This window comes from Chiloscyllium plagiosum, unplaced genomic scaffold (assembly GCF_037043375.1).
Source record: "Chiloscyllium plagiosum isolate Xiang-an unplaced genomic scaffold, Cpla_swu_hap1 HiC_scaffold_22, whole genome shotgun sequence".
Taxonomy (NCBI): Eukaryota; Metazoa; Chordata; class Chondrichthyes; order Orectolobiformes; family Hemiscylliidae; genus Chiloscyllium; species Chiloscyllium plagiosum.
Genome location: NW_028270160.1, coordinates 36,985,684 through 37,002,886, shown reverse-complemented (window position 1 = coordinate 37,002,886; position 17,203 = coordinate 36,985,684). Strand labels below are relative to the sequence as shown.

General features: G+C 39.8%; 1 protein-coding gene across 2 annotated transcripts in view; it reads right to left on the bottom strand.

The window, feature by feature from the left end:
- The window catches only part of LOC148145973 (uncharacterized), a 154,520-nt gene that overhangs the window by 131,794 nt on the left and 5,523 nt on the right, over positions 1–17,203 (bottom strand). For both annotated transcript variants that reach the window (XR_015761012.1, XM_087999197.1), the window contains exon 2: positions 1,328–1,414. Coding sequence is in view for 1 of the 2 variants with exons in the window: in XM_087999197.1 (XP_087855323.1) it covers positions 1,328–1,414 (87 nt within the window). In the remaining variant the exon portion in view is untranslated. The remainder of the gene's footprint in view (positions 1–1,327; positions 1,415–17,203) is intronic.

The following is a 17,203-nucleotide window of genomic DNA, read 5'->3' as shown; positions in this document are numbered from 1 at the left end:
TCCCAGCATTGATTCCTGCAGAACACCATAAGTTACTGATCTCAATTCCAAAAAGCACACTTCCAACATTACTCTCTATCTACTATGACCAAGCCAATTTTGTATCCATCTAACCCAGATCCCATGAGATTCTACCTTCTGTATCAGCCTGCCATCAATTACCTTACTAAAGTCCACGTAGACAACATCCACTGCCCTTCCCCCGTCAATCATTCTTGTCACCTCCTCAAAAATGTTCAAATGAATTAGTGAGACATAACCTTCCCCTCACAAACCCATGCTACCGATCACTAACAAGTCCATTCACTTTCAAATGTGAATAAGTGCTGCATCTCAGTATGTTCTCCAGCAGCTTCCCCACAACTGATCTCAGGCTCACTAGCCTGTAATTATCTGGATTATCTTGGTTTCCCTTCGTACACAAAGGCACAACATTTGCCATTCTCCAGTACTCTGAAACCTCACCTGAGGCCAAAGAGGATGCAAAGATATCTGTTAAGCCCCCAACTATTTCCTCCCTTGCCTCACACAGTATTCTAGGATAGATCCCATCAGACCCAGGGGACTTGTCTACTTTAATATATTTCAAGACACCCAACACTTCCTCCTTCATTATATTTACCTGCTCGAGGGTATTCATACACTTTTCCCTAGCCCCAACATCTCTTACATCCCTCTTGTTGGTAAATACTGATGTAAAGTACTCATTGAGGATCTCACCCATTTCCTTTGGCTCCACACATATCTATCCTTTCTCGTTGAGTGGACCAACTCTTTCCCTAGCTACCCTAATATATGTATAAAATGCCTTGGGATTCTCTTGCTGACCAAGGACATTTCATAGCCCCTTTTAGCCCTCCTAACTCTCTGTTTGAGCTCCTTCTTGCTTTTTCTATCTTCTTCAAGGACTTTGTCTGCTTTTAGTTGCCTCGACCTTAGGTATGCTTCCTTTGTTTTTTTTGTCCAAGTTAATAATTTCGGAGATTGCATCTTTTAGTAGCCCAATATCTGAATAAATGGGCCCCATCACCCCCCAAAAAATCAAAGAATCATTAAACCTCAACCTATTTCTGTACTCTGCCTGTGCAATATTATTTTATTTCTCCTTCTTCCACATTTTAATTTATTTCTATGGTAAATCCTTTTTTTTCATCTATTATCCCAAGTGTAGTTCTGTTTAGAGAGCCCATAATTTTCACTAATAAATATTCACTGCACCATTTCATCCTTTTTTTTTATATGCCTTTTTCACTAACTTCTTAACATATTGAGTGGACATTCCTATGTGCTGCACAGTAATAAAATTCAGGAACTTATAAAATCCTACCTTTCCTCCTTGTCATCAGTTCTGCCACAGCATATTGCAGTATTTTCCGCTGGGTTTGATAGTTCATAGCGGAACCACAGCTCCTCCCTGTGGTATAGAGATCAGATTACTTCAGTTTGACACTGGAGAGTTCAGTCACCATCTACTATGTTTTTCCATGTAGTCTTGTAAAGGACAGAAAAGATGTACATTTTTAAAAAGCATAGACAATATTTAAGGGCTTTGCAGTCGGCAGAGTAGAAAGGTTCAATTCTGTTTGTTAATGAAGCCCCAGCTATGATAATACTGCACTCACGGCTGTTCATTAAGGAAGGTTTATTGGGCAAGCTGCTACAGGTTCATTAATGATTAATGTAGACAGATATTTAACTTAACATGGTAAGCAAATAAACAAAAATCATTCCAGCGCCTCAAGGTTTTTTAGAACCTCTAATTGTTTATGTTCTCTTTTAGTCAGGATTGGCAGTTGTAATCCTTTTGCACCCCTTTCTTCCACCTTTTTAAATGGGTGGCTGGACAAATTCAACCGTGGATACTCGTGTCACTAAAACAGGGGATAAGTCTATGATGCACTCCAGCTATGTGGCTTCAAATCCCCTACCATATGTTTTCTCATTGGATCAACTCAGCTTGCAAAATTACAGAGGCTGAAGCTTTAAAGCACAATTAGATAAAAAATTTGGGGAAAAGACTTTACACTTGTCAAAATGATACTATTTTTCAGCCAAATGATAGTTATTTTTGGTGCAAAGCTCTAAAATATTTAAACATATACTGAATGTGCTGCAATAGATTTCAATCATCACATTGTTTGGCTATTTACAATGAATTGTAAGGGATACAATTACAAGCTGTGGTGTTCTTTAGAAGACTGTGTCTCAAATCTATCAGGCTTTGACTAGAATAAACTCACAAGAAGTCATCATGAATTCACAACGTAAAACATTTTTACTTATTGGTTGAAAAGAGTGTCCTCTGGAGCATTAATTAATGTTTTCTCCCCTAAACTTACTGTTAAATAAAAGTAACAAGGGAGTGCTTAAATAAAAATGTTTTCTTTCAAACACTAGTGACATTTTCCCCTGCAGAAATGCCATATTTTCTTACAATTATATTTCTGATGCATTGAGCATAAAACTAATTGGTTCTTCACAAATTTCTTAAAACTCAGTGCTTTAGTTTTACAGTATCTTTCTTTGTGGGTTTTCTGAAAGCCTGAAACCTGCCTTAAGGATTTTTTCCTTTCTTTCAAAGTCTGTGCATTGTAAATACAATTGGGCAAAATAGTAATAGCCTGGATTTTGGTTTGAGGCAGCCTTTCAGCAATGTGAACTTGGCTTGTTGTGTACCACACACCAATAGACTTCAATTGGTTTACTTACAATTGAGAATCGGGGTGCTGCAGAAGCAGCCTGAAGCTGTGCCGCTGATCACTTCACCAAATTTGCATGTTCCCAACAGTAATGGAGATACCTGACGCAAAGGCTCTTGGATGCTAAGTACTTCATGAGATATTAGGCAATCATACTGGTTTCTTTCCCTGCCCTGCATTCCCTAAGGACTTGTTTTCTATCTCACCTACTCCACTAACCTGTGTAGCCCTCTGGCAGCTGAGTAGTATATGTTGGCACCGAGTAGGCCCCTGTGAAAGAAGTAGCAATGGAGTGGGTTGACCAAATGATAAATGCCTTATTTGAAAAAACAACATTATGCCTGTGTCTGCTTGACGCTGTTTCCCAAATCAGATGGAAAAATTTAAATGGATAGCTGAGCAAACCACAAAGACTCGTCCAACAGCTAAAAAGATTGTTTTAAAAAGTGATAGAATTGGTATGGTATGGCAAGTGATATAATTAGCATTCATATACACTCTGGTTACGAAAATATTTTAAACAAGTTTACATCATCCTGTCTTCATCAGATCCATTTCATATATTACACATTTATTTCCTCACTCTAAATATAGAATGTATCCTATTTGAGGAAGATTCATTACAAGATTATTAAAATAACATATCCAAATTGAATTTTCTCCTACAGGATCATTGCATAGGGATTATCCGATCCAAATCATTCTGGGCTAACTGCTCAGTTAGAATCATTAATACTATGTTAGAGGCAACTAAAAAATGTATTTGGATTAGAAATCTGTGGATCCAATAAAATTGTCATCATAGTATTGATAACAGCTATTCAAATGCAATCTAAATGCTTTAAAAAAAAGAAAAAAAAAGATCAAGCTGAACCAGAAAAAAAAAGAGTGCATGGACCAAAATGGTGGTAGAGGCTTTGATTTAAAAGTATTGAACTCTATCTTGAGTCCAGAAGGCTAAAGAGTATTGAGATGATGTACAATTCCTCAATCTTGCATTGAATATTATTAGAATGCTGCAGGGCTAAGAACAGAAAGGCCAGAGTGGGAATAAGGTTCAGAATTTAAATTGTAAGTGGCTGGAAGTTCAGAGTCATGCTTGAGGACAGAGACTGGGGTGTTCATGCAAAGTGGCCACCCAATTTGAGTTAGGAATCCCTAACATAGAACCAAACCCATTGTGAACAATGAATACAGTCCACTATATAGAAAGATCATCACCAGGGCACTTAAGGCCTTAAATGGTGAGAAGGAAGGAGACAAAGGTGTTTCATTTCTTGCTCTCACATGGGACCATGCCATGGGAAGGGGAGGAACTACTAGGGTGCACCAGATGTTGTGGATGGAACACTTTAACAAATTTCAATTTTCAGATATTACCCTATCCTTGTCACCAAACATCCACTCTCTCTACAGTTCAGTCCCCACTAGGATGTTCTGATTGCTCTTGGTGTCTTCCATCAATGGAGGCCCAATCAGTTCCCATTGCCCACAAATCCTTAACTGACTGAATTAGTTCTTGTATTGAACAATTTCTCTTTCAACTCTTTTCAATTTCTCCATAAATAGTGTTTGCAGAAGAACAGCATTGTTCCTAGCTCTGTCTGCCTTTTTGTGACATATGTGGAATGTTTCTTGTTTCACTCCTATTCAGGTCGCCTCATTCATGTGATAATTGTATTAACGCCACTTCCGATTCTCACTCTGAACTGACAAGTGGAGTTGGGTTTGTTTACAATTTCAAACCTTCTCTCACCTTCAATCCAGTCCATTTCTAAACCTTTCCTTCTGTTTATTTTGTATCTCCATTTCTAGGGATCAGCTTTCAAATAATGTTCTTTGCCTATAGATTCCCACAGATACATGATTATGTTTACTCACTCCATTTCTTAAAAACACTCTGTTCTATACACCAATTGTATAGTCTGAAAATATACTTGGGCAAGGTTACCCTCTATCTAATCAATTCTGATGGTCTCAACTGAAAATTCCTCTCCAGGATGGTGGCAGGCCTCTCCCACATTTTTATCACATTTCCCATTTCAAACTACTTCTTTCAACCCTTCCCAGAATCATGATAGAATTCCCCTTGGTTGTCTTTACCCCACCCATCTTCATATTCAATTGATGATCTTCTGCCACTTCTACCACATCTAACAAGATGCAACCAGCAAGCACATCTTTCTTTTCCTTCCCCACTTGCTTCAACATTCCAAATGGACTGTTTCCTCAATGTTGCATTGGTCCACCTCTCAGCCACCCCTAGCCCTACTTCCCTTTTCTATATAACCTTCTCTTGCAGGTGCAGGAAATGCAATTGCTGCACTTTTGTCCCTTCCCTTCTCACCATTAAATTCCCAAACAAACCTTCAAGGTGAAATAGCAATTTACTTGTACTTATTCCAGTTTTCTGTATTGGTTGCTCATGATGTTATCTCCTTGAGGTTTGGGAGACCAAATGTAGACTCTGTTCAGTCCATAATCATGAACTCAAGCTTCTGATTATTTGTTTTTTAAATTCACTATCTTGTTCCCACTCTCACATTTTTATTTGCTGCAGTGTTCCAATGAAGTTCAATACAACCATAAGGAACATCAACTCTTATTTTTTTAGTTGGATGCTCTCCAATCTTCTGGTTTTATGATTGAGATCAACAATTTGGAACCATATCCATTGCCCTTGTTTTATTTTCCTTGCTAGTTCAACTTGTTTCTTTCTTAATCTCTTTCCTTTGCATTTGGATGGCTATTATACAGCACCTCGTTGACACACACATTCTTGTTCCCTTACTTGTTGCATCCCCTTGTTGTACCACAAAACTTAGGGTGGAGTGCAGGAGGAATTAAACTACACTATCATAAACCTTCCCTTTTGTTCTTCACCAGCTCCTTCACTGTACATTCCACACCCCCCCCTCCACCTTTCAAACGTGCAATTTTATAAAGTCACAGGCTTGAAATGTCTGCCCCCACCCCGAGTAGCATTAAACCACCAGAGATGGGTTTGTGAGGGGCTGGTAGTTCAGGGACTCACCATGTGACAAGAACATCTGTGCATTGTTATTTCTAAATTGCTGGAGGACACCGTCATTCAGAGGCACTCAGAGCTTGATCCAGCAACACGGCATTGTGATGGGTGTATGTGCACATGTATGAGAGAGAGAGGGTGGCTACTGTGAGCCATCTCCCTGTCCTTGCTGCAAACTTCCCAAAGCCGTTCGCCTCCCTAGCACCTCTTGCCATCAATTACCTGTTGTCCAAATCTATTCTTGATCATTATTCTTGGGTGAGTGGCATGCTACCAACAGCTACTAAATTCCCAATGACATTGCATTCGATAGAGATGCCAGTCTCTCATTGGCCATCAACTTGCAACAGGCATGACTTCCACATCCAAGATTCACGATCCCACTGCTTATCCAATACTTGAATGCCAGTTAAATCGGGTGCCGGGGGGCAGCCGGGGCAGCGGAATATTCCCAGGATTGTCTGCTTTTATTTCAGATTTCCAGCATCTGCAATACTTTGTGTTTGTCTTGTATCCATCTTGTCAACTGCACTTGCACCATGAAACAGAATTTAGTTCAGCTCTTCAGGATTTTGTGCCATTAATCGCCGTCTAGCATGCTAATCCAGTCCTCATGAGCATGAGGTGACTGGCTCTCTGCTAACCATTCATTTCAGAATTTCTTTACTTGTTCAGCTGCCATCACATCCCTTGCAGCCAGCTCATAGCTTCCTCAAACTAAACTCAATTCATTTGTAATGTGCCAGAATAGACAGTACGTTCATTCCCATTGCTCCTTCCTGTTAATTATGATGGGCTGAGATTATTAGATCTCATTGTGAAACAGACAATATACACTGGCCTATTAGTTTGAATACTTTGTTATATCACTTGCAAATTCGTAGATAAATGTCACCATGATGTCTGCTCTGGAAATGTCCTTTTGTTTTATGTTTCCTGAAAATTACTCTCTTTCCAGTTAAATTCCATTACTTTTGCTACCTACATTTTCACATTGTAGGCTAAAAGCTAATGAATAATAATTGTATTATCTGCAGCCAAATAATTGGTATGGAAAGTATGGTTAAAAGGATAAGATTCTTTCACTAGATTTTATTAGTCTTTGGAACTTTTAGGCCCACAGCTAGCGCGACTTTAGGGAGTCTTTTAATTGCTTAAAATGTGCTGCAGGACTGTGGACTCATTTCTCTCTTTATAAAACAAAAGTTGTGAGTGAAAGCTTTTTGTAAATTCATTCATACCACAGTTAATATGGTGGAAGATCAAGAACTTCTGTTCAAAAGGCCATAACAATTACTTTGATTAATTGTTCACACTGAATTATTACCCCAGAACTAAAATACTTCAACTAAAGCAAATAGCGATCACTCATATTATCTACTACCTCGATTTAAAATAAGTGCTCAATTTCTAAGCAAATCAAAAGACTAAGCAGTGAACCTGACTGGGTGGATGTGGAAAGGATGTTTCCTCTTGTGGGAGAATTGAGACTAGGGGTCATAGTTTAAAAATAAGGGGTCACCCATTTAAGAAATGGATGAGGAAAGAAAGTTTTCTCTCCAAGGGAAATAAAATTTTGGAATTCTTTTCCTTAAAAGTTAGTGGATGCAGACACTTTTAATATTTTAAAGGCCATTGTAGAAAGATTTTTGATTATCAAGGGGATGAAACATTATCAGGGGTAGGTAGAAGTGCAGAGTTGAAGTTAAAATCAGATCAACTATGATCTTATTGAATGGCAGAGCAGACTTGAAGGGCCAAGTGACGTGCCCTTGTTCCTTGTTCATTTGCTTGTATTTGCACACTTCCAGTGTTTTGCATAAAATGCAGGGCATTGAACCTGTTAGTAACACCACAAATACCAATTGTCATTTTTGATGTTAGCCCGTCAAATCATTTTAAGCCAATTCAGCACTATTTTTCAAGTAAACTGCTTGTTTCTAAAGAATTTGGAATTTATTGAATAATATATATTTCAGTTTTAAAATACCGTCTAGGAAACTAAAATTGTAACATCGTACCAAATAACTCATTAAAAGTGAAATTTTGATCCAGATTGTTGCTTTGGTTTTTGTTCATGACTTGGTTGTTGAGGAGTATATTACTTACATTACCTTTCACCCATATTTATAACTGCGTTCTGCACGATGTGGAAAAAAGTTTTGGGATGAAGTCATTTCTGGTTTCAGTTACTCCGAGGACTGTAAGTCATACAGCTGTGGGTCCTAAACTACAATTCCTGCATTCAGTGTTGACAACACATCAGCAGCAGCATAAAATGAACACGACCCAGAAAACTCTAAATGAATACAGACCATGAAAGGCTGAGCTTGCAGTCGTTCTGTATGTCTGGGCTCCAAGCAGAGATTTTTTTAAAAGATGAAATATATGAATTGGCCTTGAGAGACTATTAGTTAAGATGCATGTATATACTATACCAAGTTATTAAAGTATTAAATTTGAACGTAGAGTGGAAGCATGGTTTTTGGTAGAATACCAAGTTTTTTTCTATAATGGAGAGAACTTAATGACTTACAACCTACTGTGTAATTATAGACAAGTTGCACTTAAAAATGAGGTAAACCTATGTATCCCATTAAAATGCAAAGTTAATCGTACATTTTTACCTAACATAAAATCTGTTTTCTTGAAACTGGTGATAAATATATTTACAGAATTCATACTGTGGAAAAAAAACTAAACTTGCTAATTTCCAAAAATGAAAACCTTTCTAAAACTTTTGATATCAATCCGATTCAGTTATTGAATAATATGCTCTTTGTAGTGTACGAAATGTACCCATTTTCGTCTTCATTCACTGAATCCCTAGAACCATGTATGTTTACAGCTCAGAAGATTATTTGTCCCATTGGATCCCTGTGAATGAGGTGCCCCAATACCGGGCCTCTCGTCTCATTAATATCAAGTTATGATGGTGCAAATAACTAGTTTTCCAGCTTCTGTCTTTCAACATTCAGGTAGGTTTATATTGAAAATATTTCATGAAGAAAAAGCCAAAGGCTTCAGGGCAAATCAGTCCAAATTTGAAGATTCATGTAAGCATTAGGCACCTTACTTGCTTATTCAAAGAGACTAATGCCTATTCCAGGTGTCGGCACACCATTCCATGATGATTAACTTTCCCTTTTGAACATGTTGGATGGATTGAACAGCGTGCATATTTTCTGCCTGGGAGCCTTGGAAAACTGATCAGCATTCAAAATATGGCACAGCATGATCAAACTTTATCAACTACAGTGCTCATTCTGTCTCCTCACTGAATCAATCCAAAACCACTCTCAGTTCACTGCTCTCCTCCTGCATCCTGCACCTTGCTTTACATGTTATCTTACCTGCTTCTCCCTTAAAATACAAAGCGAACTCTGATTTTACTGTGATACCTGGATTCTATAGTGTGTTTTTTCAGTTGCTTTTTCTATTTTGATTCTGGTTCCAATTTTTGCCCTTTCTCTCTCAAAGCTTGTGCCTTCAGCTGAATTATTGATCGACTGGCACCACTGCTTGTCCGAAATGTCCCGTTTCTCCTCAGTAAGTCTAGATAGTGATTGTAGCCAGAGTATCTGACCAAGCGTCAATCATGATTGATTCAGATCCTGCATATTTTTCAAAGGGTATTGCTGGAGCAATGATTGACTATCATTGGGGCCAAATGCTACTGGCTATAGCTTTGTCTGAGATCAGCTGAGTTAGCACAATCCTAGGACTGAATCTGACTTTAGTGGGCTGTATGGCTCAGTTCAATGTTGTCATGTTAGCAAATGAGCCACTGAGGAGCTGCAAACTTTGTTCTCATAAAGGAATTCAAATATTTCACATTTGACTTCTTGTACTTAGTTCTGATTTCTATTTTGGTAGAAATAGCATGTTTTGGTAAAATCTTGGTTTCTTATCATCGGGTACAGAAGATCTCATCTTTCAATGTAGCTGCTGGTCACCCAGAGCATTAGATACTCCATTCAGTCTTCCAGCAGAACCTACCTGCCATCTTAATTGGACAGTATTCTTAGATACAGCCTCTTAATTGACCACTTCCTCAAAACAATCTCTTTGAGTGTCTTGCCATTGGCATGTTTATGTTCCTGAACTGGAATTGAGACAATCATTGCACTCAAGATCTTGAGACTAAACACCAAGGTCCTTACGTCTGTCATCACCATTAGCTATTTGCAAATGTTTATTTTTGCGGACTCTGGAAACCTTCAAGATTTTTAATACCTCCATTTAATCTTCTCTTATTATTACCTACCTGTAGCAGAACAATCCAAGCTTCTATCTAGATAACTTTAAATCTTAGATCCATTCTCTTCTGTTTGAAATGCAGTTTGCGTACTAAAAATCTGGCACAGTTTGATCAGACTGGAAGCTAAAAAAACTCCCATGTGCTTAATACTCCTGGGTACTCTATATTTCAGTTTCACTATTTGTATATCTACTATTATATTTATGCTGTTGTGCCAAATGTAGCTTTCTCTGTAAGTTCTCCAGTCTTAGATGTCAGCTCAGTTTGAGTTGTAGCATTTTTATCAGAAAGATATGGGTTCAAAGCCTAATGCAGAACTTGAGAACTTAATTTAGGTTATACTTCTGTGCAGATCTACAGGAGTGGTGCATTTTAGATGAAATGTTAAACCTTAATTGGCCATTCAGGTAAACATAGGGATTGTGTGGCATTTTTGCATAGAAGTGCCTGGGGTCCCTGACTAACTTATCATTGGTTGTAGTGTTATTTGTGCAACTTTATCAAAGTAAATAAAAGAATACTGAATCCCCCTCAAAAACAGCTCTTTGACTGTGAATCATTTTGCAATGGACTGAAGATGAGAGTTGGGTTGCATAAATGCAAAGTCTCTCATTACTGTTTGATGAAGTGTCAGTAATGCTAACATTGGCTTGGATAATGACAACCAGTATAAATAAGAGGAAGCAATGGCTGAGTGGTATTATCACTGGACTGTTAATCCAGAGACCCAGGGAATTTTCTGGGGACCCAGGTCCGCAATCCCAGAACAGCAGATGGTGGAATTTGAGTGCAATAAAAATCTGGGATTCAGAGACCAATTGTGGCTATGAATCACTGCCAACTGTTGGAAAAAAAATGCATTTGGTTTACTAATGCCATTTAAGGATGGAGTTAAGAGTGTGGTGCTGGAAAATCACAGCAGGTCAGGCAGCTTCCGAGGAACAGGAGAATTGATGTTTTGGGCATAAGCCCTTCTTTAGGAATGCTTATGCTTGAAACATTGATTCTCTTGCTCCTCAGATGCTGCCTGACCTGCTGTGCTTTTCCAGCACCACACTCTCGACTCTGATCTCCAGAATCTGCTGTCCTCACTTGCTCCCATTTAAGGACGGAAACTACCATCCTTACCTGGTCTGGCCTATATGTGACTCCAGACCCATAGCAATGTGATTGACTCTTAACTGCTCTGTGGGCAATAAATGTTGGCCCAGCCAGCAATGCCAGCCTCCTGTGAATGAAAATTTTTTTTTTAAAACAGCTGATGCTACATATAAAAAAATGCAAGAATGCCCTAGTTATAGTTTAGTAGAATTAGGAGTCATAGAATCCCTATCGTGTGGAAACAGGCCATTTGGCCCAACAAGTCCACACCAACTCTCCAAAGATTAACCCACCCAGACCCATCCCCCTACCTTTACCCCTGACTAATGCACTTAACTACACATCCCTGAACACAATGGGCAATTTAGTATGGTCAATTTACCTAACCTGCACATCTTTGGATTGTTGGAAGAAACTGGAGCACCCAAAGGAAACCCACATAGACACAGGGAGAATGTGCAAACTCCACACAGTCACCCAAGGCTAGAATCAAACCTGGGTCCCTGGCACTGTGAAGCAGCAGTGCTAACCACTGAGCACCGTGAATATTCTTAAAAGCCTCCTTTTATTTACTCAGGGGATGTGGCATGACTGTTGCCAATCCTAATTGACTTTAAAGAGGGCAGCTTGCAAAAACCACATCACTGTTGGTCATGAGTTATATGGAGGCCACAAAAGGATGGCAGATTTCCTGTTTTACAAACATTAGCAAACTAGATGAGCTTTTAGAATTTATGCTACCTTCGTGGTCACCATCACGTAAACAAACTTTATATTCAAGATTTGAAATTCGATCAGTTGTTCTGGTGGGATTCAAACTGACATCCCCATTGCATTAACACGACGCTGTCGTTTGTCCTCAAGTACTTACATGCTGCTTGTGTTGACTTCTGTAGCAATTATATGGGTAATTAGAGAACTGGTTGCCCCCTCTCCTAAATAAAGACAAGAGATGAGTAAGGGGAATCAGACTACTAGTTGAAATTATTGAGTCACTTTTGGGCCACAGTGTGCTTTCAGTGGTTATCATCCAGAAATGATAGATATTGCAGTAGGACAGCGAATGAGGTGACTGTCAAACATAAATATCTGATCCCTGAAGTGACTGACTTCATAGACTCTGTATTAAATGTCCCGATACAATAACATACTGGACACAGATTCTGAATATTCTTGAGTGGATGTATGTCTTCAAATATTTATTCAGAGTGTAATTTCTCTCTCGTCACAGGTTGTTCTGGTTCAGTACACTTTATGTTTTACAAGATATTTATACCTTTATGAATATCTTGTTAGAGTCACAGAGTCACAAAGATGTACAGCACAGAAACAGACCCTTCGGTCCATCTCGTCCATGCTGACCAGATATCCCAACCTAATCTAGTCCCACCTGCCAGCACCCGGCCCATATGCCTCCAAACCTTTCCTATTCATATACCCATCCAGATGCCTTTTAAATGTTGCAATTATACCAGCTTCCATCACTTCCGCTAGCAGCACATTCCACACATGCACTATCCTCTGTAAGAAAAGGTTGTGCCTCAGGTCTCTCTTATGTCTTTCCCCTCTCACCCTAAACCTGTGTTTTCTAATTCTGAACTCCCCCACCCCAAGGGAAAAGACTTTGTCTATTTATCCTATCCATGCTCCTCATGATTTTATAAACCTCGATAAGATCACCCCTCAGCCTCCAACACTCCAGGGAAAACAGCCCCAGCGTGTTCAACCTCTCCCTATAGCTCAACTCCTCCAACCCTGGCAACATCCTTGTAAATCTTTTCTGAACCCTTTCAAGTTTCACAACATCCTTCTGATAGGAAGACCAGAATTGCACAAAATATTACAAAAGTGGCCTAACCAATGATCTGTACAGCCGCAATATGGCCACCCAACTCCTGTACTCAATACTCTGACCAATAAAAGAAAGCATACCAAATGCCTTCTTCATTATCCTATCTATCTGCAACTCCACTTTCAAGGAGCTATGAGCCTGCACTCCAAGGTCTCTTTGTTCAGCAACACTCTCTAGGACCTTACCATTAAGTGTATACGTCCTGCTAAGATTTGCTTTCCCAAAATGCAGCACCTCACATTTATCTGAATTAAATTCCATCTCCCACTTCTCAGCCCATTGGCCCATCTGGTCCAGATCCTGTTGTAATCTGAGGTAACCCTCTTCGCTGACCACTACACCTCCAATTTTGGTGTCATCTGCAAACTTACTAACTGTACCTCTTATGCTCGCATCCAAATCATTTATGTAAATGACAAGAAGTAGAGGACCCAGCACCGAACCTTGTGGCACTCCACTGGTCACAGGCCTCCAGTCTGAAAAACAACCCTCCACCACCACCCTCTGTCTTCTATCGTTGAGCCAGTTCCATATGCAAATGGCTAGTTCTCTCTGTATTCCGTGAGATCTAACCTTGCTAATCAGTCTCCCATGAGGAACCTTGTCGAACACCTTACTGAAGTCCAGATAGATCACATCTACCGCTCTACCCTCATCAATCCTCTTTGTTACTTCTTCAAAAAACTCAATGAAGTTTGTGAGACATGGTTTCCCATGCAGTAAGCCATGTTGATTATCTCTAATCAGTCCTTGCCTTTCCAAATGCATGTGCATCCTGTCCCTCAGGACATTTCAAGACATCCAGCATTTCCTCCCCTATAATATGGACATTTTTCTAGATGTCACCATCTATTTCCCTATATTCCATATCTTCCACGTCCTTTTCCACAGCAAACACCAATGCAAAACACCATTTAGTATCTCCCACATCTCTTGTGGCTTCACACAAAGGCTGCATTGCTGAGCTTTGAGGGGCCCTATTCTCTCTTAGATATCCTTTTGACCTTAATGTATTTGTAAAAATCCTTTGGATTCTCCTGAACTCTATTTGCCAACGCTAACTCATGTCCCCTTCTTGCCGTCCTGATTTCCCTCTTAAGTATACTCCTATTGACTTTATACTCTTCTAAAGATTCTTTCTATCTATCCTGCCTAACTGACATATGCTTCCTTATTTTTCTTAACCAAACCCTCAATTTCTTTAGTCATCCAGCATTCCCTATACCTACCAGCCTTTCCTTTCACCCTGACAGGAACATACTGTCTCTGGACTCCTCGTTATCTCATTTCTGAAGGCTTCCCATTTTCTAGCCATCCCTTTACCTGCGAACATCTGCCCCCAATCAGCTTTTGAAAGTTCTTACCTAATACTGTCAAAATTGGCCTTCCTCCAATTTAGAACTTTAACTTTTAAATCTGGTCTATCCTTTTCCATCACTTTTTTAAAACTAATAGAGTTATGGTCACTGACCCCAAAGCGCTCCCCCACTGACACCTCAGTCACCTGCCCTGCCTTATTTTCCAAGAATAGGTCAAGTTTTGCACCTTCTGTAGTAGGTATATCCACATACTGAATCAGAAAATTTTCTTGTATATGCTGAACAAGTAAGTCTCCATCTAAACTCTTAACACGATGGCAGGCCCAGTCTACGTTTGGAAAGTTAAAATCCCCTATCATTACCACCCTATTATTCTTACAGATAACTGAGACGTCCTTACAAATTGGTTTCTCAATTTCCCTCTGACTATTAGGGGGTCTATAATACAATCCCATTAATGTGCTTATCTCTTTCTTATTTCTCATTTCCGCCAAAATAACTTCCCTGGATGTATTTCCGGGAATATCCTCCATCAGTACAGTTGTAATGCTATCCCTTATCAAAAACACCACTCCCCCTCCTCTCTTGCCTCCCTTCCTGTCCTTCTTGTAACATTTGTATTCTGGAACATTAAACTGTCAGTCCATCTCTGAGCCATGTTTCTGTAATTGCTATGGTATCCTTGGAGAACACTCTACATCCTCTCTGAGACATCCTTGATCCTGGCACCAGGGAGGCAACACACCATTCTGATTTTTCGCTGCTGGCCACTGAAACGTCTGTCTATGCCTCGGACTAGAGAGTCCACTAACACAACCGATCTCTTGGAACCCATTGAACCCTTCACTATATTAGAGTGAGTCTCGATACCAGAAACTTGGCTGTTCATGCTATATTCCCCTGAGAATCCATCATCTCGTACATTTGCCTTTACAGTAATTGACATTGAGTGTCAGTTTCAGTACCAGGGACTAGAAGGGCACATGCCAAGCATTCTATAAACTGAATAATTAAAATGCAAAATTAAGGAAGTATAATTTTCTTCAAAGAGGATAACATTCTCATAGCATTAGTCTCGAACATCCATTTGCTGGATTTTGTGATGCATCTTATTTCCCATGTCCCTGGATAAAATGTCAGCAGGGAATTTGTCATGATCTCAAAGGCTGACCTCATGCATTTCTGCCATTACTATCCGTGTTATTTATGTTAATGTGGCCATTCAATCCCTATCTCAATTGAAAATCCCAACTTAGGGAGCTACCAGAAAATTGCATTACTGATATCTTTGTTGTCCCAGTGCTGCTACCAAGAAGATGGCTACTGCTAGGACCACTGCAGTCCTACCACACTGAAGATGTCAGGTAGCTCCAGGTTTGTGAGACTCATAGAGGCCTGTCAATCTGTATTGATGAAGAGGTAATTGGGGTTAGAGAGCCAAACTCAGGTGGTCACACAGAATGGTTAAAAAGGAGACGATCGTGAGGGATGATACAGCCAATGGGCCCATGGTGCCCGCAACAAAGTTCCCTCCCCTCCCTTGTCAAACGCTAGCCTGGGAAACATGTTGGGCCAAAGGGCCTGTTTCCATACTGTAGAGAATCTAATCTAATCTAAACTGAAGTCTCCCCCAGCTATCAAAAAAATATCAAAATAAAATACCAGTGAACTATCTCCACAGAGGCTGGTATCCTGTAACCAAATCACCATTTATTTACATGCGGAAAGTCTTCGACACTGATCCAGCTCCCTCCCTCAGAGCCGGTTCTAAGAGTGAACAGGATGTCTGACACTCCTTTATAGATTCACAGTCATACTGTCATACAGCACAGAAACAGAACTTCAGTCCAATCAATCAATGCCAAACATAATCCCAAACTAAACTAGTCCTACATGCCTGCCTGCCTGCTCCTGGCCCATATCCCCCAAATCTTTCCAATTCATGTATCAATCCAAATGTATTTTATTTTTTTATTTTTTTTTATTTTTATTTTTTTTCCCCGAGTGGCTTGTGACACTCTTGTTTTTTTTTTTTCCTTTCTTTCACACAACATTGCCCTTCACAAAAGGCAATGCTGTGTGAAATCTCCTGTTTTATTTTAACCCCCACACTACCACCTAACTGCAGTAGTGCTTATTTTTCCCCAGCACCCATGGTATGTGTGTGCAGGTGTGAGACACAGTGAGAGACACAAACTGTATGAATCCTTATTCAATTTCCACCACCAGGAAGATAGGAAAACACCCGAGGGCCAGTCCAAATGTCTTTTAAACATTGCCCTGATTGGACCAGATTAACATCCCCAGTCAGGGAGTTCCTATTCTATGAGGTCCACCTGGCTGAGTTCGTTACAATCACTACAACCGGAAGTTGCAAAAGGAGGCCATTAAATGCCCACTTAAGAGTTCACCAGGACCAAAGGTGGACAGGCTACCCAACGTCTTCGCTATAAATTTCAGTCATCGGGTGATGAGTAGGTGACAACAAGTGCTGAAGTTTACATATCCATTGCCTTCAAATCCACCAGCAGAGGAGTATAAAATTCAGCTGCATGTCATGGATGCACGTGGACAGTAGTGTTTCAATAAAAAATTGGGATCAGAAGCAAAGTTTCACACAAACGTTTTTTTACATATAATGAAGGCCAATGACAATAGCCTCAGAGTAAGGAAGAATAAGAGTTTTGGGGCACAGCTGGTTATTATTGTTGGCTATTATTGCTGGCTAAGCAAAAATTCAATCCCATCCTTAACTGCCCTTCAGAAGGTGGTGAGCTTAAATCATTTCATCTTTGGGAGTGGGGGCACTCACGGTGCTCCGAGGGAGGGAGTTTTGACCCTGTAACAGTGAAGGAATTGTGATAAAGTTTCAAGTCAGAATGTTAGCTGAGTGTTCCCAGCCCCCTGAATGATGTGGGCAATACCGAGTCATTTGGAAAATAT